This window comes from Leptonotus elevatus, chromosome 11 (assembly GCF_054856555.1).
Source record: "Leptonotus elevatus isolate MCC_2025b chromosome 11, RoL_Lele_1.0, whole genome shotgun sequence".
NCBI classification, from domain to species: domain Eukaryota; kingdom Metazoa; phylum Chordata; class Actinopteri; order Syngnathiformes; family Syngnathidae; genus Leptonotus; species Leptonotus elevatus.
The window spans coordinates 23,554,085-23,580,972 of NC_141249.1; the positions used below are offsets into that span (position 1 = coordinate 23,554,085).

At 41.8% G+C, this 26,888-nt stretch overlaps 1 protein-coding gene across 1 annotated transcript; it reads right to left on the minus strand.

Moving 5' to 3' along the window:
* Positions 1–23: 23 nt before the first annotated feature.
* On the minus strand, positions 24–22,594 carry dspb (desmoplakin b). Its single transcript, XM_086089558.1, has 25 exons — positions 22,261–22,594; positions 20,668–20,755; positions 19,843–19,964; positions 19,305–19,455; positions 19,045–19,170; positions 18,897–18,956; positions 18,658–18,825; positions 18,343–18,447; positions 18,155–18,250; positions 17,960–18,085; positions 17,653–17,805; positions 17,217–17,371; positions 15,335–15,461; positions 15,044–15,230; positions 12,592–12,890; positions 12,333–12,511; positions 11,996–12,134; positions 11,212–11,405; positions 10,959–11,121; positions 10,790–10,873; positions 10,249–10,356; positions 10,017–10,115; positions 8,087–9,913; positions 6,293–6,779; positions 24–4,108 (listed from the first exon to the last, which is right to left on the minus strand). The coding sequence occupies exons 1-25, from the start codon at positions 22,488–22,490 to the stop codon at positions 1,302–1,304; spliced, it is 8,280 nt and encodes a 2,759-aa protein (XP_085945684.1). The 5' UTR covers positions 22,491–22,594; the 3' UTR covers positions 24–1,301.
* Between the last annotated feature and the right edge of the window lie 4,294 nt (positions 22,595–26,888).

The following is a 26,888-nucleotide window of genomic DNA, read 5'->3' on the forward strand; positions in this document are numbered from 1 at the left end:
ATTAATTCACTCGAACAAGGAACCAAAAGGTTAATGTTTTTATTTATAGACTATTACAGAACTTAAAGCTCTAAACTGTAAGAAACAATGATACATAGAAGGTCAAAATCCCCAAAACGTGTACAATCTGGTGTTTGATCAAACTTTGGGCAAAAAATCGTGAAAAAGAAAAACAAATGACAAAAAAATACGCTGTTTTGAGTTGATACCTGCTGTACCTTTTGTTATTTTCAATGAAGATGACAGAAAGAACATCAGTCTACCTAATTTTAGACAGGATGAATGATGACCTCTGCATACGTCTTCCCTCCTCCCTTGGCTCACATGCTAAGCAGAAAAGACTTGCGTTTTCCAAGTACATTACTTTTTTTGTTTTAGTGTCATGATGGTTGGAAATGTTTTCATGTGGATGATTGAGTGTCAGTGTTGCTTGTTTGCGCAGTTTAAAGCTCCGAGTGAAAATGTAGAGGGGGATACTGTATGTTAGCATCTCACACTAGCTAGCCAGCCAATGAGTCAATACCAACCATGAGGATTTCACAACCCTTATTCTACATTAAAATTAAGTAATTGTTGAATGCATGTTTTACTGTTTTTACTGATGAATACTGATTGGTAATTTTGGTAAACACTAAACATCTTATAATGTACTTGCAAGACTGTTAAAATGCAGGGTGCAAACTTTTTGTTTGCACCCTGCACTGCTAATAAATCGCCGTTTAATAATTGTGAGAGTTTAGACTGAATAATTATTCTCAATGAGCAATTCAAACAAATCAACATCAGATTGTGGTTGAACTTCAAGGTACATGCAATTAACCTTGCACCAATCCCAAGACAAAACAAACAGAGTAGCCTAATAAATGCAGAATAAATGCAAACACCGCGTCTTTATGTTCCCAAAGCAAAAAAGCCCCTTTTTCAGACAGCAAACAAAGTAGGACATTGGCGTTCAGAAAGTGGTTGTGGCGCTGCACATTCAGATTTGTGTGTCAATATTAATGCCAGTGTCTCGCGCAGTGGCAAAGGTGTTGTGGGCAGTCTCGGGTGTTAACATGTACACGCTGGTTGTCCTTGTCTGTTATCCATTGATTGCTTGATTGTATTCACAAGTCAACTTCAATCTCCCTATTCCAAACGGGTCCATTACACATAGGACAGTGAGGGCCTGTTTAATACCTTGCTTTTGTCCAATTGGAATTTCCCCCCAGCACTTTCAAAATACGTATCAACTCTTCAGATTTGTTAACAATAAAATAGCAATGATGTTATAGGTGGCAACTCTTTTTGTTGTTGCTAATTTAGGATCTGGTGGAAAGGTTGGTACTGATTGTATGACTGTGATGACTGGTGGACAAGGATGTGGGAGAACCTAAATCCAGACTGTTCCTTCGGGAACTTCGTCGTGAGCCACTTCTAGAGCCTGCGCTGGATCCTGGGGCAGATGAAAAGTTGTAAGGACTGCTTATTCCTCTCGAGGACACGGATGATGCTGGTAGCATTCTAAGCCCAGTGCTCTCCTCAACTAGACAATTGTCTAGAGCCTCCTTATAAGAGATCTTCAGTTTGCTCTTGGGACATGTTAAATTCTTTGTGTGGTGTCTGATGTCTTGGAGTTTCACTGCCGTGCTACCATCAATCCAACCCATTTTCAAAGCATCTGCTGTGGTTCGTCTACAGCCCAGTTCTGGGTCATAAAGTCCTCCTGTCACAAATTGGAACTCCATATACCTCTGGCCTGCCTCATAAGGTAGCCACATTTCCTTAATGGCTTCAGCAGCAGACATTTTCTTGCCAGTTTTTACATCCTCATAGCCAATGAACGCTTTCTGAGCAGGCTTGAGTCTTGCAGCCATTTCATCATTAATTATACCTTGACGGGAAGCTTCTTGGATGCTGAGCCGACGCCCATTTTCCGGATTTACGATTCCTCCTGTGCAAGCTTGTGCCTCCAGCAATCTCTGAGCAGTAATGGTATCAACCAGACCAGTATTTAGAGCTTCCATAATTGATATTTTGTCTAAAGTCTCTGTATCAAATATGGCGCCCACAGGATCCTTTTCACCAACACTTTCAACGGGGGAGGCCAGGGTGAAAGAAACACTGGATATTTGACTTTGGGTGTCAGATGAGCCTTGAGAACCACTGCTGGTTGCAAAGCTTTGCTCTTTAATAGTCGGAGGTCTTGTTGCAGATGTCTTTGTGATGGAAGAAGATTTTGAAATTACTGTTGATGATGATGACACTGAAGTTGGAAATGAAGCCTGTGATGTGGAAGTTAATTTTGGCAATCCATGCTGAGTCTTTTCAGTGATGATATCTGCAAACTCCGTTAGAGTGATGATACGTGAGCGATACTGGTCAACAACTGACTGGTCAATGACTCCTTTTTCAAGCAGTTCATTGATGTGGTACTCTCTACCTGTCTTCCTGTCAATGATAACAAAACGTTTAGAACCATCTGGTTCAGTGATGGTGATCTCTTCCCACTCACACTCCTGCTGAGAAAGCTCCTGGTAGGTGTTAAAGTCAATATAACCTTTATCATACGCTTCACGTATAGACATCTCCTTGTTGGTCTGCGGATCCACAATTTTTACCCTCCTCTTTCTTAAGGTGTTTTTCATAGTTGCCTCTTGTTTTTCCTTGTCAACAATTGGCAAAAGGATTAGGCCAGTCTTCTGATCAGTAATGCAGCGTTTCTTAAGCTCCAGATATGTTACCTTTTCCTCTGTGTTAGGATCAAAGAAATCCTTACTAGCAACATTCTGATTGGTGATCATCGTGTTCATTTCCTCGTCTAAGTATCCTTTGTGGTAGGCCACATCTATATCAAGCCGATGGCTGTGTTCAGGATCGATAATACCACCACTGGCAATCTGGGCCTCTAACAGACGGATGCCATGTCCTTTCGCAACTTGACCCCTCTTGATTGCCTGGAAAAGAGAGATAACATTTTCTGTACCAGGCAGTTTGTAACCTGTCACAGCTCTTTCTGCTGATCTCAGGGTGTCCAGACACTCTGGCCCAAATAGTCCTTTATTATAAGCGTCACCAACAGTGAGGTGAACATTGTTCACTGGATCGACTATAAAACCCGATGCAGCCTGGGCTTCAAGAAGCTCTAGAGCGGTCCCGGGTCGCAATAGTCGATCTTTTTTGGCTTCATAAAATGTCATCACCCTATCATTGGTTTCGTCAATGACTCCTGCTATGCAGGTGGACCTGCCCAAATAGGAACGCAGGCGGTACTCAATGTCCTGACTTGTCAATCTCCCTTTCTTCAATTCATCAATATCAGATGGCTCCAGCAGGTTGGCATCTACTAGATCTATGACAGAGACCTGACTCCGAAGCCCTTGGACAGTTGTTGGTTTTTTAGGTTCTGGGAGAAGTAAAAAACCTGTGCCAATGTCTGCTCTGCATCTTTTCTTCAGGGACATGTAGCTAACTGGCAGGTGGGTGTCTGGATCCAGATAGCATTCAGGATCCTGACTGAGGGCCTTGTATAGGTCTGCACCTATCAGATCTCGATCCATAGCAATGTCTCTAGGGAGGTATACACTGAGTGTAGGGTCCAAAATACCTCCTGCACACTCTTGAGCCTGAAGTATGCGAAGAGCTGTGTCCTTGTCAATCAGTCCCTTTTTCATGGCCTGGCCAGCTGACAAGAGCTTTGACGTATTTGGGTCTCTGTAACCTATGGCAGCAGCTTCAGCAGCAAATAATTTTGATTCATCTTCCTTACAGACTACACCTCTTGCACATGCTTCCTTAACGGTGAATTTCTGATTTGTCTGTGGGTTAATGATGTGTCCTGTGGCTGCCAGAGCTTCAAGTAACAAGTCGGCACTGTCAGGGGAAATAATACTTTGTTTCTTGGCCTGAGTAAAGGACATTTTTTGGAATGATCCAGCTGCAACCCCAGCAATTAAACCAGTCCCTTTGAGGAACACCTGTTTTTCCACAGACACCTCCGGTACAGTTTTCTCTCCAGTAACTAGTTGATTTAATGTCGCTTTGTCCAAGATTCCACAGTCAAACAATTGTTGTGCTGTTACTGTCTTGCGGACACCATCAAATATCAATTTGGAGGGATCACATTTTTCTGAAATTGGTAAAAGTTGCAGACCACTGTGAGATTCTATCTTGCATCTTTGTTTCAAAGCACCATAACTTACATCAAGCTCAGGTTCTGGATTAATGTAGTATGTATGACTCTGATTTAGAGATTTGCGGAGGTCTTCATCTAATAAATTGCGTTTGATCGCTGTGTCTTTTGGGAGGAATACACTGAGATTGGGGTCAAGTATGCCTCCAACACACTCTTGGGCCTGCAGGAAGCGTAAACCAGTTTTCCAATTAAGTATTCCCCTTTTCATTGCCTCATAGACAGACAAAGGTTTTGCCGTACTTGGATCTTTATAGCCAATAGCAGCAGCCTCTGCGACCAATAATTTATCCCTGTCCTTTATATCAACTATTCCTCTGGCGCAAGCCTCGTCCACTGTGAGCTTCTGATAGGTAGTGGGGTCAATTATGTGTCCTGTGGCAGCCTGAGCTTCCAGTAGCAAATCTGCAGTCTCTGGGGATAAGAGGCATTGTTTTTTAGCTTCTGACAAAGAAACTTTTCCCTGATTCCCAGCTTCAACCCCAGCAATCGGTCCAGTACCCTTCAGATAGACAACCTTTTCAGCAGACACCTCAGAGACGGTCTTCTCCCCTTTCACTAACTGGTCGAATGTAGGCTTATCAAGCACTCCGCACTCAAACAACTGCTTCGCTGAGACTGACTTGCGAACCCCATCAAACATCAGTTTTGAAGGATCTTTTCTCCCGATAATTGGCAGAATTATCAAACCAGTGTTGAATTCGGTTTTGCATTTTTTCTTTAAAGCCTCATAGCTGACATCAAATTCAGTATCTGGGTCAAGGTAATACTCTGCATTTCGATTTAGAGCCTCACAAAGACCTTCATCCAAAAGGTTGCGATTCATAGCTATGTCTTTGGGGAAGAACACACTCAGATTAGGATCTATAATACCCCCAGAAAAGTACTGGGCCTGCAACAAGCGTAGCCCAGTTTTCTTATCAATGAGTCCTTTGTTCATGGCTTGAAAGACTGAAAGAGGTTGAGCTGTACTAGGATCCCGATAGCCTAAAGCGGCAGATTCTGCTGCCAAGAGCCGGTCTCGATCTCTTATGTCCACCAGTCCTCTGGTACATGCCTCCTCTACTGTGAATCTCTGATTGGTCCTGGGATCAATAATGTGGCCGGTTGCTGCCTGGGCGTCAAGTAGTAAATCTGCACAATGTGGGGGCATCAGCAACTGTTTTTTGGCTTCTGATAAAGACACAGTCCCCAAAGATCCAACTGCTACACCAGCAATTGGTCCTATCCCCTTTAAAAATACTTTCTTGTCTTCTGACAACTGTGGGACAGTTTTTTGTCCCTTTGTTAATTGGTCAAATGAATGTTTGTCCAAGATCCCACAATCATGCAATTGTTGTGCTGTGACTGGCTTACGAACACCATCAAAAATAAATTTGGAGGGGTCTTTCCGCTCAGTGCCTGGCAACAGTAGCAGACCAGTATGAGCCTCTGTCTTGCATCTTTTCTTCAAATCTCCATAACTGACATCCTGGTCAGTGTCTGGGTCAAGATAACACTTTGGATTCTGGGTCAGAGCATAACCGATGTTTTCATCCAAAATATTACGACTAATAGCCGTGACTTTGGGAAGGAACACACTGAGATTTGGATCCAGTATGCCTCCAACACACTCCTGAGCCTGCAATAAACGCAGTCCAATTTTCTTGTCAATCACTCCCCTTTTCAAGGCCTCGTACACTGAAAGTGGCTTGAGTGCACCGCGATCCTTGTAGCCAATGGCAGCAGCCTGTGCTGCTAAAAGTCTGTCTTGATCTCTTGGGTCTACCACTCCGGCAGCAACTGCCTCCTCTACCGTTAGCTTTTGATTAGTTCTGGGATCAATTATATGGCCTGTGGCTGCCTGGGCATCTAGTAGCAGGTCAACGACATCTGGTGGTAGAAGACGCTCTTTCTTTGCCTCAGTTAAGCTTATTTTACAGGGACATCCAGAAATAAAACTGTCAGACTGTTGGTTTTCAATGATCACCCCTGCTATTGGGCCTGTTCCTTTTAGACTAACTTTTATATCGACAGATGCATCAGGAACACTTTTTTGCCCTCTAATGACCCGGTTAAAAGTTGGCTTATCCAAAACACCACACTCAAGCAATTGGGCTGCTGTAACTGGTTTGCGGACACCATCAAAAATGACAGTGGAGGGATCCAAGGTTTGGGGTTCTCTAGTTTTCTTTAACTCATCCTGCATAGTTTGTCTTACAATAGTCAACTCTGTGAATTCTTTCTCGAGGACTGACAGCTTTCCTTTATATATTTTCTCAAGCTCACTAAGTTCCCTTAGAAGCCTCTCTATCTCCCTTTTCAAACTAGTGTTTTCCCTTTCCAGACGTTCCTTGTCTGCATCATATTGGTTAACAAGACCCTTCTTACTTTCACATTGTTCCTTCCAGTAACTTAAGTCTCTTTTCACCCTCTCATTCTCCTCCTGTGCACGTTGCTTATTTTGAAGCTCAGACTCTAGCGACAACTTAATGCGTCTGAGTTCCTCCTCTAGCCTTTGGAGGTGATCTTTGTCTGTCCCAGACAACTGGAGCTTCAGCAGCAGTGCATCTCTCTCTTTCACAGTGTCGTTGTACTGTGACTGCAGTGATAGCATTGTGGTTGATGTCTGTGGAAAAATAGTGGGATAAACAAAAAGAAAAAGTTGGAAATTAGACAATTCACGCATGTTTAAATATATGAAAAATTAATTTACACACGTGTTAACTAAAAACCTATGAAGGTGACGTAAAGAAAAAAAATCTTGGCCCAAACCCATTTTGCTTTGTTATGCCAAATTGCATTTTACATAATTATTGCAACTCATAAAATCAAATCATGAGATGCTAATTATAACAATTATACTCTGAAGTTTGAATTTCATTCCAACAGAGTTGGTCACACTATAAACAAAGCAAAAGAGAAGTGAGCAAAACATTGTACAAGCTACATCTCTTTGGAAAAGTGGTGTGAGAGAAAACAGTATGGAGAGATCAACTACCATCGGGTACGCTTGAATGACAAGTCATGCAGTTCATTTATACGTACAGATAGACAACTTCCTGATTTCAAAAGTCCGGGTGCTGGGTAGAATAACATTTTAAAAGTTTTTTCTAATTTGGTGCAGTTATTTGTGTTTATAAGGGCCAATTCACAACAAAATTCACCTTAAGGCACTTTTAATTTGGAGCAAGTACTGCTTAACTCATTCACTCCCAGCCATTTTCACTAAAACAATCCCCGTCACTCCGCTGTTTTACTGGATTGTGACTGATTTTGCAAGGCCCACGGAATATTGTGTTCTATTGCTATAAAAACATGAAACATACAAAAAGAAAGTTTAAAGTCTCTTCTTTCATCAAGGTAAAAAAGTATATTTCTATCTGGTTCCGTTTTGCAACAATTAGCATTAGAATATAGCTAACTTTCATCATTATTCACAAATCTATTTAGAATTCTGAGTAATTGAGGGGTTTTTTCAACATGGTCCTGGTTAATTTCCTATGCTCTGCTGCCACCTGCTGGCCGTTTGTGTAATAACTACCATTTCTTCAACCCTTTTTTGCAGTTGAGAGGCTGCATCAAAACCTTCTGTATGCTCTAGCATAAAACAACAACAACATAAAGACGTATAAATGCGTCTTTGGGACACTTAAATCATTTAAAATAGAATGTATTCATACGTTTTTGGGAGCAAATGAGTTAATATGCAATAATTCAGAATTTGATGCCTGCAACACAAACTGCATATAATGTTTTTCCTTGTAGACACCACTCAAACTCTTGGGAAATCAGATGCTTATTGAGAAACAACTAGAGAAGATGATTTTGAGGTTCATGCAAGCAATCAAGGATCTTTCTCTTGGCAGTGGTGACTACTTGATTCATCTGGAAAGATGAGAGAAGTCTGGGATTTGGTTTCAGACTTCCAAGTACCTTAGCAGCCTGAATTTGCACGTTCTCAGTCTCCAGTTTGAGGTTGTCCCTCTCCAAGGAGAGCTCTGAGACAACGTTGTGGTAGTCAAGATTGCTGCGCTCGCTGGCCTGCAACTGCAGCTCCAGGGCAGTAATTTGAGAGGAGACCTCATCATCATGTTCCTCTTTGAATCTCTGAAGTTCTGCTTTATTGTGTCGCGTTGTCCTAAGCTCCTCTTCCAGCCTCAGTCTTTCTTTCGTCAAGGTTTCAGTCATCTCCTTCAGAGTTTGAAGTTCAGAATAGTTCTCGTTTACAGCTTTACTCTTCTCCTCTATAGTTCTATACAGACCCTCATTTCTTTGGTTCACCTCCTTAACTTTTGCTTGCTCCTGTAACAATTGATGTTGCAGGGCTTTTAGCTCGGTGCTCAGTTGTGCTAACTGTTCCACAGAGGTACTGTTTTTTTTCAAGCTTCTTTCCAGTTCCTCCTGCATCATGAGACACTGTTGTTCACCTCTCATTTCTGACACGCTGACTTGCTCTTGGTTCTGACGTAAAGTGGTGACGGTGCAGTAGTATTCTCTCATCGTCACAGCGGTCTTTTCTAACTCGATCTCAATCTGTCTCCTTTTCGACACTTCCTCTTGGTTAGCTTCTCTTAAGTTAGCCAGCTGGATCTCCAGGCCATCTCTTACCGATTGAATGTCCTTCATGCGGCCCTGTAGCCGATTCAGGTTTTCTTCTAGTCTACTTCGATCCCTATTCTCCCTCTCCAGCTCCAAATGCACATTCTGAAGCTCTGCCTCACACTCCCTTAGTTGGGCCACAGCCATAGCTGAACTAGCTACCTTTGCTTGAAGCTCGGCCAAGGTCTGTCCAAGCACACCTTTTCCTTCTTCTGTAGTTTTCCTCCTTCGCACCTCTTCCTCCAGACTGTGGGTGACATAGGCCAACTGCTCAGTCTTCTTCTGTAGCTCTTGTTTAACTTCAGCCAGATCCTCCTTGTACTTATTGTTTTCCTCTTCCCGCTGCTTGATCAAAACCGCAATCTCACTTTCCAGTTCTCTTCTCATGTGCCCGTCTTCTGCGATTACGGAGCGCTGTCGATGGACTTCTTCCTCTGCCCTCTTTTTTAGTTCCTCTGCCTGGCTGACAGACATCATCAGCCTCCTGAGCTCCTCCTCCACAACCCTCCCCTCTATTTGCATCCTGTCGTATTGCAGTTGAAGCTGAGATGTGTCGTCCTCCCTTTGGGCTGAAAGCCTTTGAATTGTGGTGTGACTGACCTGGATCTGGGATTCATAGTCGAGCTTTAAGTTATTGATCTTTGCATTGCATTGACTTCTTACCTTTGAAATCTCCTTCTGGAGTTCTGCCACCTTCGCGGTTTCCTCTCCTAGCTTCCGCTGCAGCTGTTTAATCTCATGCTCTTGATTTGCCATGGTCTTTTCCACTTCCACTTTGGACCAGCTGACACTGTCTAACTCTGTATGCCTCTTTCTAAGGACAGACTCGTACTCCTCTTGTTGTTGGGTGTGGCGCTCCTCTGCCAATTTCCTCTTCCTCTTTTCTTCCTCCAGCAAGTAGTTGAGACGTGTCACCTGATCTTCGAGGTCCGCCAGCTTGTTGTGGGTGTCATCTAGGCTGTCTTTTGCGGCATTGCACTGCAGAGCAGTGGTTCGCTTAATGTCCTCCATTGACAGCAGCTTTTCCTGTGACTGGGATAGCTCGAGTTGATAGCGGGCAACGGCGTCTTCAAGAGACTTATTCTTGCTATCGCGGTCTTCCATAGCCTCCCTCAACATGCGAAGCTCTTCCTCTAACAGCTCGATCCGAGTGCTTCGAATCTGGAACCAAAGCAGAGCCATTCAAGATCACTACAGTTCAAGAATGCAAAAATCTTGTTGCCATTTCAAAATCATGTTATCGTACAACTCCAAATTTCAGTACCTTAAGATCCTCCATGTTTTTGAGAAGCTCTCCTATGAATTTCAAGTAGTCATCAGACAAAGTAAGCAACTCCATGTAACGGGTCTGCAGTTGGGTAGCCTAACAGAAACAGAACTCAGTGATTGCTTAATTGTTTAATATAAATGTTATCACTTATCACATATTAAATTCAAAGATTTAACATTTTGTTTTGATGGCATTGCACAGTTCCACATGGGACTGTCCATTTTACCTCCTGAACAAGATCCATGGATGGCGATCTTAGCATCGTTCTCTTGATAGGGATGTTGAGCAAAGTCTCTAAACCAGACGTGTAACAGCCTAGGTCTGTTTCATGATCCTGTGAAACAATATAACATACATTTAAACATAGATCCACATTGTAACATTGGAAATATGCCACCAGAAACTTCAGTTTGCTTTGAGTCCAACCGGCGATTACTACGACTATTACGGTAGTAGGACTACATTTCCCATGATTTTTAGTCACGGAATATGTAATGAATAATAGTTGCTTATATCCCATCACTAATCTGTGTTGTCAGTGTTGGTTTATGATTACGGGAGTACTGTATCATAGAGGAAAGACATTTGACAAAGCTAATTTGGTCTCATTCACAAAACTTTCAAATGTGTGAGAACACTCCACACAGTCTCGGCTACTTTTAGCACATTTATGTCTCTCATTGTTTATTGCATTTCTGTGATCCTGTAGTTCAAGATAATATTTAATAAATATAATCAATTAATCAGTCAAGTGTTGACCTCCTTACCTTGATGGAAGTCACACAGGCATCATTGTCTTTCTGGACACTTTCTAATGTAACCCTTTTGGCTTTAATTTCTGCATTCAGGGCCTTGATGACATTACAAACGCAAAGATGTCAGAACAAACATGGCACAGGCACCAATCGCAAAATGTTAGAAAGTTGGTCATGAAACCTTCTGATTGTTTATGTGGTCCTTCAGAGATTGAACGTTTTGGATGTTGGTTGCCTGCAGGGTGTCTTGCTTTTTGCGAGTATCATCAATCCAGTCGCTAAGGGAGGAGCTGGACTCCTTGTAGTGCTCCAGTTGAGGCAGGTACTGCTGCAAGTCCTGCAGTCTGAAATGAATCAATTTATTTGAGGCAAACAGTTTGCAATCTTTTTTTCTCAAATGTTATTGATTAAATGTCAACAAGTCAGTGCTGTACCTGGTATCTATCTGTGCTTTTATTCGTCTCCAGCGGTCTGACAGGAGGCCCACCTGCTCAGTGTATTTTGACAGCATCATGTCACACCTGTAGAAGGGCTCATCCACCTGGCCATTCCAGTGGTTTGCCTTGGCAAGTTCTGCCTCCATGGAGGCCAGAACATCACTTTTCCCATCCAACTCGTACTGCATATTCTACACAGAACATGATCAAACTGGTGAGGGGAAATTAAATGTTGTCGTTTTTTTTTTTAACCCAAAAATGTAAGGACTCTGGACCTTAGAGACAAACCCTCCTAGGTTAGCTTAGCGCTAGTATGACAGACACGACATGAGTGGACGACAAAACTTTACAACTTTACCAAAAGCAAGAAAAAAAACCCATCCTGTGTTCTGCCAGCGCACGGCAAGGGGTCCTTGAGGTTAAAGTTATTTTAAACTACAAAGGAAAACCATTCCGTCGGGTGACGCGGCTGCGTCAGCGCATTAGCGGTCTTGGTACGCTCCAAGATGTTTTCAAAGAAAGTGAATATGAGGCTTAGTAAAGCGGGTTGGACAACTTAAGCGCCATGAAAGTGTATTGTTGGATGAGGGCCTGTCACACACTCTCTGTAGCAACTTTTACCTTGACTGTTTGATGGTGTTGAAGTCAAGGACCTTGTTTTGTGCACTGGCACAGAAATGGCCTTTGCTAAAGTGTTCCCACAAAGAGGTTTGTTCAAAGAGGTTTGTCCATCTTTTGCACAGTGGCAGCACTTTATACAGAATATCTCTCAGTAACATACCTTAAGAGTCGTCAAGTAGTCGTTCACATCTCCCGGCAACAGAGAAGTGGTCTCCTTCTCTGTCAATCTCGCCTCATGAACTTTAACTATATCTTCAGCACGTGCCATGCTTTCCAGCAGGTCCCTTAGAGCCTGGAGCCTGGTAACACAAAAAAAGGAGACAATTTGATTTCATTGCATCTACCTGGATATCCTTAGTGGATTACTAACTAAAAACCGCCATACAGTATTGACTTCTTTCTTCATATAGACTTAAACCATGATTTGATATTTTGACATTTTGTATTGTACTGCCATTTTATTTCAAACGATAGTCAGGAGTTGTGCAGTGTCTTACCGAAGGAGATCAATTTCTAAGTTACTCTCCAGACTGCTGAGACGTTGTGTGATGAATTCAAGCTCACTGCGTAGGAATTGAGCTTTATCAGAATCGTTCATGCTCTCCAGCTCTTTCAGAATATTCTCTCTCAGCTTCATGTACTCCTCTTTCATTGCGTTGACATCAAGCTGTGCGCTCTTTAATATTATGAAATCAAAAAAACGGAATCAGTGTGCAGCAATGGTGACAGATAAGAGGCTTTTATTTAGCTGTTTACCTCCAACTGTGTGATTTGGAGGCCACAGTCTTTGGTCCCATCATCGCCCAGGCAGATGTGAACGTGCTGACTCAGCAAGCCCTCAGCTGCCTCCAGCTTCAATCGGAGCGCGTGCAGCTCTGTTAAACTATGAGACGACGTGGCGACCTTCTTTTTCACTGGCTGCGTCTTTACCACTTTCACCACCTCTTTCTTCACTTTTTTCACCTCGATCCTCTGCCGCTGTTCCTCGAGTTTTCGGGCATCTTCATCGGCAGCTGCTGTCATTATAATTAGCGGCTGCGGTACTTGCTGGGTTTCTACATGAAAGAAACAAAAAAAGAAGGGAGAGGAAAGTTTCGAGTTCAAATTAAGTCGAGCCCAATGTGTACGCTACCGGTACTTTCATGTAAGATTTCAATTTCACAATACAGGCAAGCATATAGACATCTCATAATCAACCAATGCCCCCCCATCACATCCGCTTGGGATGAACTACACCAGCGATCAAGAACAAGGCCCTCATGTTAAGCATCATTGATCTTTCGGCTCATAAATTCAAACTAAATCGACCCCCAAAAAAACAAACATTTACAGACCCAAAATGTCAACAAATCCTCTCTCGTTTCTAGTTCCTGTACTTCATCTATGAATTAGCCTGTGGGACTTCCTAACATGACTGTATTACATTTACTAACAGAAAAAGAAGCAAACACATACGAGCCAAATGTGTTTTAACTTTATCTAAACTGTTTTGCAAGCAGTCGTGTCATGATTTGTGTTTTTGTTTTATTTTGGTTTTGATTAGATTTTAGTTTTCCACGTTTTCCCTTTTTTCCATTATTGTGTCCACCTGTTCTCAATCAGCTCCTTCAGCCACGTGTGTCTTGTCCAGGTGTTTGCCATTGTCTCTTCAGTGTGTTTGTATTTTTGGCTCTGTTCATACGGAAGCAAAGCTTCGTTCCTCCAAAGAGTCTTGTACACACAGAAACGTTTCAAGACATGTGTGTGTCCAAAAGAAAATGCTGAGGGCGTTTAACAGCTGTAATGTATATGCCAAGTCTGGAGTGGCGCTGTAGCGCAGCCACAGGGAGTTAACGGAAAACGTAGACGAATAATCAACGAAGAAGACGAACCACTGATCTGAATAGCCGATAGGCCAATACTTTTGAAGCCGTGTGGCCGCCATATTACTCCTCGCAAGACACGTTTCTCGGCATACGATCCTATACATTTACAGTATCGAAATACAGTAGTCTGCTTGCAAAATGGGAGGAGTAAGATGGCGTCCCTGCTGCTTCAACGGATGGCACGGGTGTGTATGGGCTATTGGCTATCCAGTAGTATATACAGATCAGTGAGATGAACACAGTAGTGACAATGGCGGGTGATTCAATTACAACAACATCACGTAAAATATTTTGCTGTAAAAGCTAAGAGGTTGCGCAAAACGACTTTGACACGGCTATCCGCCATTGTTGACAGACTGGCAGTTCGTGCGCAGTCACTGGAGAAGTATCTAGCATATGGTGTACCAAAAGTGATCGGTTTCAAGCTCCGAAACGGCGCCGCCGTGTGGACGAACTGCCCAAACGGTAAGAAACTTGTGCAGATACATTAAAACGGGCTTTTCGTGTGGACAGTGCCTTAGTTCCCTACTTTCTTTCCGTCTTGGTTGGATCGTTGTCACAGTCATGTACCCTTGTCCAGTCATTGTTGTTACTTTGTGTATTGATTTGTATTAGGACTTTGTTGATTTTCTCTTTGAATCTTAGCCCCGTACCCTTGCTGTTTTTTTTGCTAATACATAGTTTTGTTAAATCCAACCTGAACTGCTTCATGACTTCACATTTCCCTGTTATTTGGGTCCTCAACCTGCCATCCATGCCAAACTTGACAATTTTGTTTTGGCCCAAATCTTAAAGTAGCGATGGAAATAATATTGCTTCATCATATGGCATAAATGAAAAACGTTCCGATGAAATTCCTTGAAAGGTCCTTAACGTTGGTATAACAGCTATTTGAATAATGTGTGATTCATCTTTAATATCCTGTGACTTTTTTTTTTTTTTACTTGAGTTTGAGTTGAAAATGGTCTTTACAATAGCTTCGGAGTGTCGTTATTTTCATTTTTATGCATTTGAAACTAGTTTGTGGTATTAGTTGTATGAAGTTGCCTTTTTTTCTACATCTCAGTTACATTTGTGTGCTGTTAACTATACTCAAGATGAAGGGAAAAACACAAAAGCAAGTTTATTTTTCTGTACTCAAATGCACACTGTAGTGACAGTCGTTGCATTATATCATGTTATACTTGGTTGTAAAATACTGCATTTGTAATTAAACGTCAATATTGAAACAAGTCTGCTCAGTAGTCATAAAAAAAACATTTTAGACATTTTAAGAACATACTAAAGTTTACTTTAATTGTCATACATATTAATTAATTTTTGTAACTGTAAGTTCAACTTACGGTAAGCGGGCAACTGCACCAGGAGGGTTCCGTAGTAAGCCTGCGCCCCGTTGAACTGGCTCTCGATGCTCCTCCTGTCAATATCAGTAAACATCTGCGATCCTTGGCAACTCAATTTGAACTCTTCATAATGAGTCTCAAGGCTGTTGATAAGCTGGGAGTACTCCTCGGGACTCATCCTAGAAAGCTAAAAAGAACAATACAACATGAATAATCATGGCTGGCGTGGCCTGAATGAAAAGGTAAAACGTCATTTAAACTGATGTGAAAGGGAGCTTATTCATCACCAACCATGGAGATGGTGAGAGAGTTGATGCGGTTGATATCCAGAAGGCAGTACTGCCAGGCAATAAGACTCTTAACGTTGATGTACAGCTGGTTCCACAAAGACATTATCGACTCGTAGCACTGCTCATTTCTGTCGTGAGGAAAGAAAGAACCGAAATCTGTATTGTTTGGATGTCACTTCCTTTATAATTTAGCTTTCGCCCACAAGAAATGTAGATGCGATAACGATAGCAGCATCAGCTATGATAATAACAGGGATGTGATTTTTCCGCTAATTCGCGGAATTCCGCTTTTTTTTTATCTCCAAAAATAAAATGTTACAATTTTTTAAGTGGTAAAAAATCCGATTTCGTCTCTCGACCTGCATTCCATTTGAGTGTTTCCGTAACTGAAATGAAACGGATCTTGCGATTGGCCGAAGTCTCCGTGTTGACCAATAAACGCGCTTGTTATAAAGGCATAGGCGTATGCCGTTGTTCATTTCTCAGACGTTTTTGCCGGCTGTTTAAAGAAAGATGTCCGCGATCGAACGCAAAGATGCTCCGCGAGTTAAGGAAATTGACAAGATCGTAAAAAAAACAAGTTTCGATGGGACTGGTTAGAGAAGGATATATCTACAAATGTCGGAAAGAAGATTGTGACGAATTTGTTGAGTGACTTTATTCGGAAGATCGATCGTGCCGGGAAAGCGCTTTGCATTTGGTGCCATGATACCGTTGACGATGGTGCGAGAGGTTTCAAAGCTCTTGAAAGTCACGCAAAGAGCAAAAAACACGTGAAAGAACTCCAGTCAAGAACAACAAATTATTCCATCGCTGGAAGTTTCGGTGCCCAAACGAAAACTCCAAAACTTTACGGCCTCCATCCCTTATTGACATCACAATCGGAAGCGGTAATAGAGAGACGTGATCCACCCCAACAACCTGTACCAGTTGCTGATAGAGTCGTGAATTTTGAGGTCGGTGGTAAACTTTTCTAATTAATCGAAATCAAATTTTCGAAAATATTATAACGTAATAAAAATGGCCATAAATATTTAACATGGTTAATCATTGACACAAACTCAAATGAATGCTGCATGTTTGCACTTTTCAGCTTTCAATATGTTGACTGTCTTGATGTCTGCAATTACAGAGATGATCTTAGTCAATCCGAATGCATGATTGTGTTTTTACCAGAACTTGCTGCATGAGGTATTTTATGTTTTTGTTATGCATTATGTATTAAATTAAGAATGATTGATTAAATGATTTATTGCATGGTAAATATATATGATGATATTCTCAGTGATAGTTTTTAAAAGCAAAGGCAGTCCAATGTTTTTGAATGTGACTGATTTTGAGTTGACTAAAACTGCAATTTTATATGGGATAGTTCAATATACATTGAAAATTTATGCTGTTGTTTTGTCTATTTCTTTGTCATCTGAGTGCATTGAAAGTACTTAAAAACACGGAAAACCCATGAGCTCTGGACCGAGCTGAGTGCCCGCGGCCCCCGGACCCCCCCCCGGCTAAATTTTCAGATAATTTCACTTTGGTCAAATCACATCTCTGTAATAATGTCTTTTAAATCGCTTCCACTAAATGGTTTGGTTTTGTTCTCATTTCATCCTTTTTGACTCTTACAATTCTCTATCGACCAATCAGTGGACGGCAGTGTGTCAGTTGGTGGCGCTAATGCACCATTAAGTTGTTTACCAACCGCCAAGAAACAACCAAGAAGAAGAAGAAGAAGTAGCAGCACCGTACTACTACAACCGGTATCCCATGTCGTCTCGATAGTGTGGTACAATTTACATTAGAAATGACCAAAACCCGCTTACTGTCCTGTGCTGCTCGGTGGAAATGGGTCATACGTGTTTCTTCGGGTTAGTATCACTTACTTGGTAGCCAGATTGATGCTGAGTGGATTGGGAGGAGGGAGGATCAAGCACACCGATGGTATGGTCATATCTAACCCCCCCGGCCCTGTAACCTCCCACTTGCTGCGCTGACTGTTGTCCTTCAAGATGGCCTCGTCACCCTTGCAGATCACCTTCTGTGGTATCAACAACAAACGCAAACCGACCGGTTTGAATAACGAAAAATGGCTCTCGTTCCTATTTTACATAAATTAGCGGTATAAAAGCCAAATAGACCAAGATAAATCCTTTGAAAACTTTTTCAACCAATAATGTGACATATAACCTGTTCAAATTAATAATAATAAAAAAAAAACATTTGGGAGAACTGAGGTAATGTTGCAGCTAGCTGTGTATGTGAATGTGTTCAGAATTATTTTAGCACATTTTCTTTTCTGTTTTGTGTCAAAACATTGACCTGGTCCTGTTTGAATTCGCACAGCGCTTTGACAATCACAGGTGGGCTGCTCTTCTCTTCTGGGTTTCTGGATTTCAGTCTGATGATGCTCTTGGACTTGTTCATGAGATGTTGAACTTGACTCTTGTGGTCCCTTAACGTCTCTCTCTCCCTCTTCAGATGAAATGACAAAAATATTTATAATATCATCCAATCCAATCCTTTCGCAAGTATGACGCATACGGTCAATTTCATTTCAAGTATAATTGATTTGTTTGCAGTATTTTGTTACTGTCGTGGTGGTGGGGGGGGGGGGGGGGGGATGTACCTCCAATCCCCCGAGCATCTCCAGCAGGTTTTGCAGCGTAATGTTCTTGTCACAGGTGAACTTTTTCCGAATGGATTCCTGTTGCCCCTGCAGCGTTCTGTACGTCTCATCGGCTTCCTTAAAGAACTTTTAGGGAGACATATTGATGACGTCTTTGATGAGACGGGCTTATCTGACGAAAGTCTGAAGCGTTACCTGGTTGTACGCGGCATTCTCCTTCAGATGCACATGAATGCACTTGGTGATTTGAAGGAGCCAACTCCACTGAGTCTGCAGCGTGTCCCTGTAAGCCTTTGAGAACAAAATTCAGACAGGATATGGAAATGTTGCCGTAGCAAGCAGATGCTAGTTGTTGCGTGGCATGAATGGGGGCCATCGCAAACCTCGATCTTGTCTGAAGCTGGATGTTTATTCTTCAGGAGGGCGTCCACCCGGACCTTCAGCTTGTTCAGATGCTTTTCTTTCTCCTCGAGGGCACTCATCAGTTTCTATCAAGTACACACCGCGTGTTTTGGGGTTAATTGGACGAGTGACGGCACTGCCAAAAATGTGAAGCGATGCATAGAATTGCTCCTAATGACACTTTGCTGCACTTCCTTAAAAGCCCATTTTTGTCATTCCAACGTTCTGTACTCCGCATTATTCTCTTTTGGAGGTATTGTGTCGCAACAATGTATGCGTGTGACGTCGATGCTAACCGAATAGCTTTCTTGCTTCCGGGGGATGTACTGGTCCAGGTTCTTGTCACCCCAATCAAAGATTAACTCTTCTTCTTCCTTGTCGTTGACCCACATGATCTCTTTGGACAGCTCTTGAATGATCTGCTGGAGGTCCCCCAGTTGCTTCGTCCGAGCAAATGACATTTGCTGCGGCGATAGACGCACATTCAATAACAAGACCACCGCCACTTATTTTGCATTTATGGCATTTGTATGACCTGCAGGCTGTCCCACTCCTGGTCCAAAGCGTGAAGATTTCCTTTGTCTCCTTTCTTAACCTGCGGGACGATATTCAAATATTTGTCGAATTTCACAACTTGTACTGAATTTAGAGTGTGGAAGATTTTTTTTTGTTTTTAGACCCACCAGGTCACTCTTGGCTCGGCCCACTTCCGGGCTGTTTTGGATTGAGTTGTGAAACCTCTGGTGGCTGATCAGATTCTTCTCTATGCCGGCGGGATCTTCTCCCCAGTATGTGGTTTCAATCAGACGCTGGAGAAAACAAACAAACAAACAAACATACGGCATACTGTACATGAGAGCAACTCTTATTTTGCAAAAGCCACGTGACCGTGTGAATCTGGACACGAGTTTGCTGTGGGAGTCGGTCGGGTGGCTGTAGCCACCTTTTGCTGTGCAATCCAGGCCACTGCATCATGAAAGCTCCTCCCCGGCTCCTCCCAAGAACCAGAACTTCCTTTGCCGCTCCTCCTCCTCTGCAAAGAGCCACTCATGGCCGAGTGGACGCCCTTCAGCTGATCGTTACAAAGCTCCCAACTATAGATCAGGGGGAGATGGATGCAAATTGGAAAGGTGACATGCAGGGGAATGCTTGCAATTGCTTGAGGTTACTGACAAAAGTCCATATGTGGTCAAATGAGGAGTTTGCAGGGGTTTGTTTATAAGAAACCACTGCAGCTGAGGAAGGACAACTTATCTGAAAGTGTTTAAATTGGTTTGGCGTTGCTGATGATTTATTGGTTTATTGGATATAATTAATACAGTACTCAGCCACTACTCGTCCCAAGCCCAGATTATTTATTTTTTTAATGGGTGGGTTACACCTGGAAGGGCTTGATGGGGACATGCTGAAAGTTGCAACATTATGTTTTATGGAGTACATCAATTTAATTTGTGTAAAAGTGTTACGTTCAAAACGCTTACGTTCTGACGACATTGTCACTCGGCTGTCCCATCTGCCGCAGGTCCATTGCGAAGCCCTTCAGTTGGTCAATTGTGTCCTTCGCCCTCAACATGTAGTGCTCCGCATCAGCCGTATTACCGCCCTGAAATGCACAATTGCAGATTAAATAACAACAAAAACAGGGAAATGCTTGTATGCAGTGCTGTTAAATAAAAAATAACCACAGGAATCTCATAACACACAGAAATAATACAAAACTCTAGAGAAACAGCAGGAGGGAGGAAAAAAAGGAAAAGAACAACACTAATGAGGAGAAATATTTTCAGTCCTCGGCAGGGTTAATTAGTTGTGATCCACGACTTCACCACTAGGTGTCAGTATATCACGCACACTCGTTCTTTACATGCATCTTGGAGGCAGATTTATTTTCTCTGTAAATGTCAAAACAAAGCATCTTAGAATGTACCTACCAATATTTAGATGTTATTTTCTTATCATTTTTCATCTATCTTTTCGGACACAAAATTGTCGACACTAAACTGCACACGACACTGAACTAATTAAACACTAAATAACAGACAAGCATGTTCTTAGGAAGTTGTCGTGTTCACTGACTGTGACTGCAAATCAGTGGATGTTTAACAGCCGCGATATAATTTTGTTCCAAATGAAATGTTTGGCTTGACAAAGTAGGCTTACTCAAATTGTCATGATTGTGACAGTTTTCTAATAAAAAAAAATAATAAAAAAAAAACGTCAAGAAAAAGTGACACGCTGTCCACAAGCATTTTGTGTACTTATGGTGTGGATGCTATTAAGATGGAGCAAAACAAATATTAACTCACAGACTGTAGGGCAAATTCGGCTCTCCGCAGGTCCTCTTGACACTGCGCTTGAAGAGACACGGCCCTCTGATGGATGTCGTTGAGGCCACTGCAAAAATGCAGCACAGCAAAGCAATCGTCATGTTGTTTTGAAAGAAAATTCACCTCAAATTGTTGTTTACAGCTATGACATTTTCACCACCTTGCAGTCAATGAGAATTGTTCGTTTATTGCTGTCCAACTTCATTGTTACATACTGAGAGCTGTGTCTAATATTGTGACTCGGATGTATTATCCCTAAATGAGGTAATTACAGGAAACAGCACTCATTATGATACACAAAAGCTACAAACAAGCAAGCATACACGAAAGGCTCACAATAAGAACCAATTTCTGGAATTTAAACCTTGCTAACATACTGTAATGTTGAGTATTATTGAATGCAACATTTTTTTTATTTTTTTTTTACAACTGCACATCTATTAGATCTCATTACTTGTGCGCTGTTCACAATGTTTCACAGTGTTACACGAATGTGTTGCCAAATGTATATTTGCATGCAGGTGAATGAAAAGGATCGACGCACTTTCAGTTTGAATTACTGAACACTGACTTCTTATTTGCCACCAAGCTAATCACACTTTTAATACATGAAGGTGTCACTGAATGTCCGTGTGCAGTCGATGTACTGGATGCCGTTTACGGTTTAAGATAGATCAGGGGGGTGTCAAACTTATTTTTTCCCACAGGACACTTATAGTTATATTATTGTCACAACGGAACAACGAAACTTCGTTTGGAGCATCTATACTGCAGAGTTGGTAAAGTGCAAAACCCCACAAAATAAATAACTTTTTTATTATAAAAAATATTATAATTATTAATATATTAATATAATTATTTATGTAATAGTTTATATATATATATATATATATATATATATATATATATATATAATCCAATTAATATTTAATTCATATTATTTAATTAATTACAATTCAATTATTTATAATTATTATACTTATGAATTATTATAAAAGTAAATTACTACTTTTGAAATTAGCAAAATATCAATTTTATTATTTATTACACAGATTTAAGCAAAGATCATGGACATTGACACAGGATTTCCTTTTGCGGACCACATCAAATGATGCGGTGGGCTGGATCTGGCCCCCAGGCCGCAAGTTTGACACCTGTGGAATATATTATGCAAATTCACGCGGTTGTTATTACTAAAGTGCAAAAGAAAAAACGGAGTTAGCAGAAGTAGCAAATAAAGCTCAAAATACTGTAATTGGTCGAAAGTGTTTCACTGTTGGACAACTTCCTCTTGTTTTCATTGCAACAAATCCTGAGCAATTAAATGAGACATTTAAAAAGCACTATAAAGTAAGTTGCCAGCAAAAAAAAGTCGTCTAGAGTAGACTTCATTTGTATCAAAATGTGTGAATGTTTGCTGATCCGTTTTCCGGTACAGTTTTGCTTTCTCAACATTTTGCCAACAAAATATTATAGTTGGAGTCAATGGAGTGTTGCAGCGATTTTTCAGGCAAGTTTTAGCAAATTTCAAACGTCAAATAAAAAAATTCCCATCTCCTTTTCCAACCGTACCTAATTGCGCCTCCCGTGCTGGACGTCATTCTTCCTATGGTGTCGACCGCCATCCCCCCTCCAGAAGACTTTGTGTTGTATCCGTCCATGAAGTGGTCGTATCCGTTGCCCCCCTCCTGCACGAACTCGCTGCGGGTGTAGCGGAAGGACCCCCCGCCGGCGGCCGTCGGTTCTCCTCTGCGACTCAAGCTCATGTTGTTCAGCGCGTTGTGAGAATCGTACTGACTCATGGCGGCCAGCTTGCCCAGGTCACAAGATGGGACACCGGAGAGGACTGCACGCCAGTCGCTGCCTCTCCCTCCACCGGCCACGAGCAGACTGCACCCGTGCTCCAGGTGGCTCAGGGTTTTTTTCTTTTTTTTCTTTTTTTTTCTAAGACCACACCTTCTGCCCAACCTGCTGAGCCAAAAATGTTTCTTCCACTCGGCTTCTCTTTCTGCCCCTCCCAAGTCTACCTGGAGCAGAGTGTGCTTTTTTTTTTAAAGCACAAGGTCATGAATGTCAAATTCGCGGCCCGGGGGCTAGATCTGGCCCACCACATCTTTCTATGCGGCCCGTGAAAGCAAATTATGTGCATCGACTCAATTAAAAACTGTCTTCACTTTAAAAAACGTTCATATTTTCCAAGCATTTTTTGTTACCAAGCCCCTTAACAAATATGTCATAACATTTGAACAGTTTTTATTGGCTTCTGATTTCAAAAATTGTTGTTCATCAATTTGTTGTGTATGTTTTTTGGGGTTCACGGTCATAACGGCCCTTCCAATGGAACCGGAACTCCCGACGCAGTCGGCCGCAAAAATGAGTTTGACTCCCAAAATAATAACAAATGGAGAAAATATTTGGCTGAACAGAGGGAAACAAATCTCTCTCAAGCTTCTAATATTTACTTTATTTTTTGCATTTTTTCATTGGTTCTCAACCCCGGTCCTGGAGTACAGCCTGTTTTCCATGTCCCCTTCAGCCAACACAGCTGAGGAACGTTATCAGGGTTCATGCGGAGCTTGCTGATTAGCTGATCCTTTGAAACACCTGTGTTGGCTGAGGGAGACATGGGAAAAAGGCTGGATAGGGGTACTCGAGGAACGGGTTTGAGAACCAATGGTTTAAGTTTTAAAAAAAATTAGCTTTTTGTATTGTAAAATACGAATCTAAAAACAAAGTTTAAAAACGGGTTTAATTAAAAAGTATAAAGGTTCTTCCATTCTGCACTTAGTTGAACACGGCGTAGGCAAGATGGCGGCGCAGTGCAAGCATGTCCATATTTGGCGTTGGTTGCTAAGCGATCAAACAATATGGCTCCTATGTTTTGCAAATCTGGCACGAGGTGTGGCTGAGTTTTGGTATTTTTGCCAGCCTGTGCAAGCAGATGCAACGCAGCGACTCTTAAAAAGGGAATATTGCCGTTGTGGGTGTGAACAGAGGCAACTTCATTTTCCGCCAGCCAAAGCGGCTAAATTAATTTGGCTGGAATTAAATAACATCACTTTCTTAAAATAATTGCCTCTCATTCTTTTTGCAAAAAATATTATTTTTTGCCTAAATCATCTCCTCATGCTGCAAATGGTTCCATTTTTTGTTTCCTGAAAAAATGACTTATTTTAAGAAGGCATCGATAAATATTGTTTGGAACTGCTCCAGATGACGTAAGTGGCACAGTTGTGTTTTTATTTAGTAGTGATGGTTTCTATAATTGAGACACGATATTAGCTTCTGGTGCAATAATGCGCCCATTGTTTTATTTTTTTACAACCTTGCGTTAGCTCATGCGCACAGCACCCGCTTCCCTCCGGCCAGTGGGCGGAGCCCTCATGAAAACAAGTTTGACAAGCAAACATGAACGTGTCTTGGCTTTGGTGCTGCACATGAAGAGGATGCAGATGAGTTCACAAGTTATTTAAATGCATGAAGCGAAATTATACTTATTATTCAGTTTTCAAGCAAACTGCTAATATTTGCGGAATTGGTCAGAAAAATGAAAAAATAGGAGCAGGTAGTTGTGGCGCTTCTTCCCAGGGTGGACCCCACCTCGCTCCCAAGTGTCAGTGGGTTCCGTTTCCCTTGACGCTTACATAACAAAATGGACGGAAGAATGGAGTAAGCGTACCGTGCGGTGCTAAAGCGTTGAAGAAATCGCTCGTTAATTGCACGACTGGCTGTTTAGTTGAAGTAAAGTTCCCCACCCAAGTCTGCTAACATCACCAGCTGTTGAGGAATGTCGCGTGTGTGTGTGTGTGTGCGTGTGCGCGTGATCAGAAGTGATGTCTTGACATGCACTCAAGTTGAGTGTGCTTGAAATTTGTTTTTCAACTTCATGTCTCGCCAACTGACAGAATACATAATTGTTTTAACAACTCACTTTTGTATCTTTTGGGGGACATAACGACGATTCCACGTCACTTCCTGTTTACAGTCGGACCTGCGTTGAGCATGACATTTGTTGTGCTGTGTCCAAACTGCAGCACGGGGGCCATTTGCAACCTTCCATTTTTTTAGCGGCCCACAACGTATACTGTAGCTTTTCAAAATAACATGTCAACTTCATATAGATTTGTATCGCTTTGGTTGCCATTTTGGAGATGGACATAATACAGGGGCGGACATTTTCTAGTGTGTCGCAGGGCTGCTGACCAGCCCAATTTTCACTTACCACCTCTTAACAGAAAACTGTGATGTCGTTTATAAACAATATTTAAATTAATTAATTTCAAAGTAAAGAATTCCAAAAGGATGCTTAAATCCTTCTATTTGACCGTATGCGTCCCTCGGCCTCGTCTCTGCCAACCGCAAAGCGCCTCATAAACACAACAGACGGCCGTAAGATGTTTCTCAGAAAAAAAATTTCCATTAAGTTTTGCCCTGCGGCAGATGACAGACAAGAACTCACTTTTTTGGCTCGTAAGTGAACTCACACAGACGGCAGCATTTGCAAGGCAGCATTCCACTGCAGCGGCGCTTTCTGAAAAATGACACCGTGTGTTGTATTTTGCAGCACCGCCGGCCGGTGATCTGTCCAACCGTAGTAAGTTTGGAACTTGAAGAAGTCTGCAGGAGCATGTTTTTCGTAGTTAACTTGCTGCCGGCAATGTTTGGGCGTGTGTGTTGCAGGTTAGCCACCATTCATTCCTGCATCCGGCAGACAGGATCAGGCTTGAGCGGACCCGTCAATTAATCCACTAGTACTGTTGTTACGTTTACTCGTATGTATGGATAGACCGATTATCGGCCGGGCCAATTATCAGCGCCGATATTTGACATTTCGACAAATATCGTCATTGGCCTTTTTACGAATAAAAGCCGATACCGAAAACCGTAAATTAGCTTATGCATTTGTCACTCATAGAGGGAAGTTTTTATTTATGGATTTATTTACATTTTCACTCAATGATGACACTGGAAATTCCCTACACCTTTTATTTTTTTAAATAAAACAAAAAAAATGAATTAAGAAATTATATTGAAAAAGTGTCAAACAGTACAAAACTTTAGGAAACTATTTACTTGCTTAGTTTTGTTTTTTTTGTTTTTTTTAATTTATCTTAACACGTGCTGATGACCCTGGAAGCTCCCTGTAATTTTGGTTAGAATTTTTAAACAGCTGTCAGTTTTGTCATGTATGTGTTTGAAATTAAAATAAAAAGTAATGATATAAAAATGTTGATGCTAATATTTTTTCTTTTACTGCAAATGAATATCGTCTTGAAATATCGGTCTCTTTGACTACTAATAATCAGTATCGGTATCTGGCTTGAAAAAAAAACATATTGGTCTCTTCACTACTCGCATACATCCCAAACAGTACAAATGACATCAAACTAACTAAATTCGATATTGTGCAGTTAATTGTAACGTGAGCAAAATCAGAATGTGCTGGCATCTTTGCATGGCTAACTGCGATTTGTTTTCTTTCCACAGTCTGACCGAAATCAAGAAAGAAAACAAACGTGACATGACAGTTTGAAATCATCATGTCAGGTCCCACACGCGACTCGACAGCTTCGTGCAAAAGCACACGCCAGGTGAACCTTTTCAGTCGTTTTGCAAAAAAAAGTGCTGTGAAGTGGTGGAAATAATTGCCTTGCTTGTTGAGGGCGCGGCTGCACGTGTGCTTTCAAGAATGAACAATCTCAGGGCAGGAAAAAGCAGCAACGTGCAACAATGGCTGACTTGCATTGGTTCCGCTTGTCCAGAGCAGCGGGACAAGTGGCTCAAGGGCTGTAGTACGCATGCTGGACATCACAGAATGTGGACTCACTAAAGCTCATTTCGATATTGTGAAGAATCGTTGACGTCTGCAAGGTGAACAGAAGCCGAGCAGGTTTTTGTTCCGATGGCGTGGGTGTGACGCTGCAATGCTTTCTGCTCAGTCTGCTGACACATCCGCACAAATCCACTCCATGGGACATATTTTGGTAGACGGGCGGGCGCCCGTGCGCTTAGCGAAAAAAAAAAAAATGGACACAGTTTCATTTTCATGGACGTGATTTCCCCATCCATTATAATAAATTAATAAATAAATCAACTAGACAAAGTTGTCCATAGGTGTGATTGTGAGTATGGTTGTTCGTCTCTGTGTGCCCTGTGATTGGCTGGCAACCAGTTCAGGGTGTACCCCGCCTACTGCCCGA

Excerpts from the sequence above, each read along its gene's own strand:
- dspb (XM_086089558.1), bottom strand. The coding sequence starts at position 22,490 with ATGAGTCAGTACGATTCTCACAACGCGCTGAACAACATGAGCTTGAGT. Across the intron at positions 19,456-19,842 it reads AGTGACAATGTCGTCAGAAC|TTGGGAGCTTTGTAACGATC; the intron begins GTAAGCGTTTTG and ends CCTGATCTATAG. Across the intron at positions 12,512-12,591 it reads TCCAAATCACACAGTTGGAG|AGCGCACAGCTTGATGTCAA; the intron begins GTAAACAGCTAA and ends ATAATATTAAAG.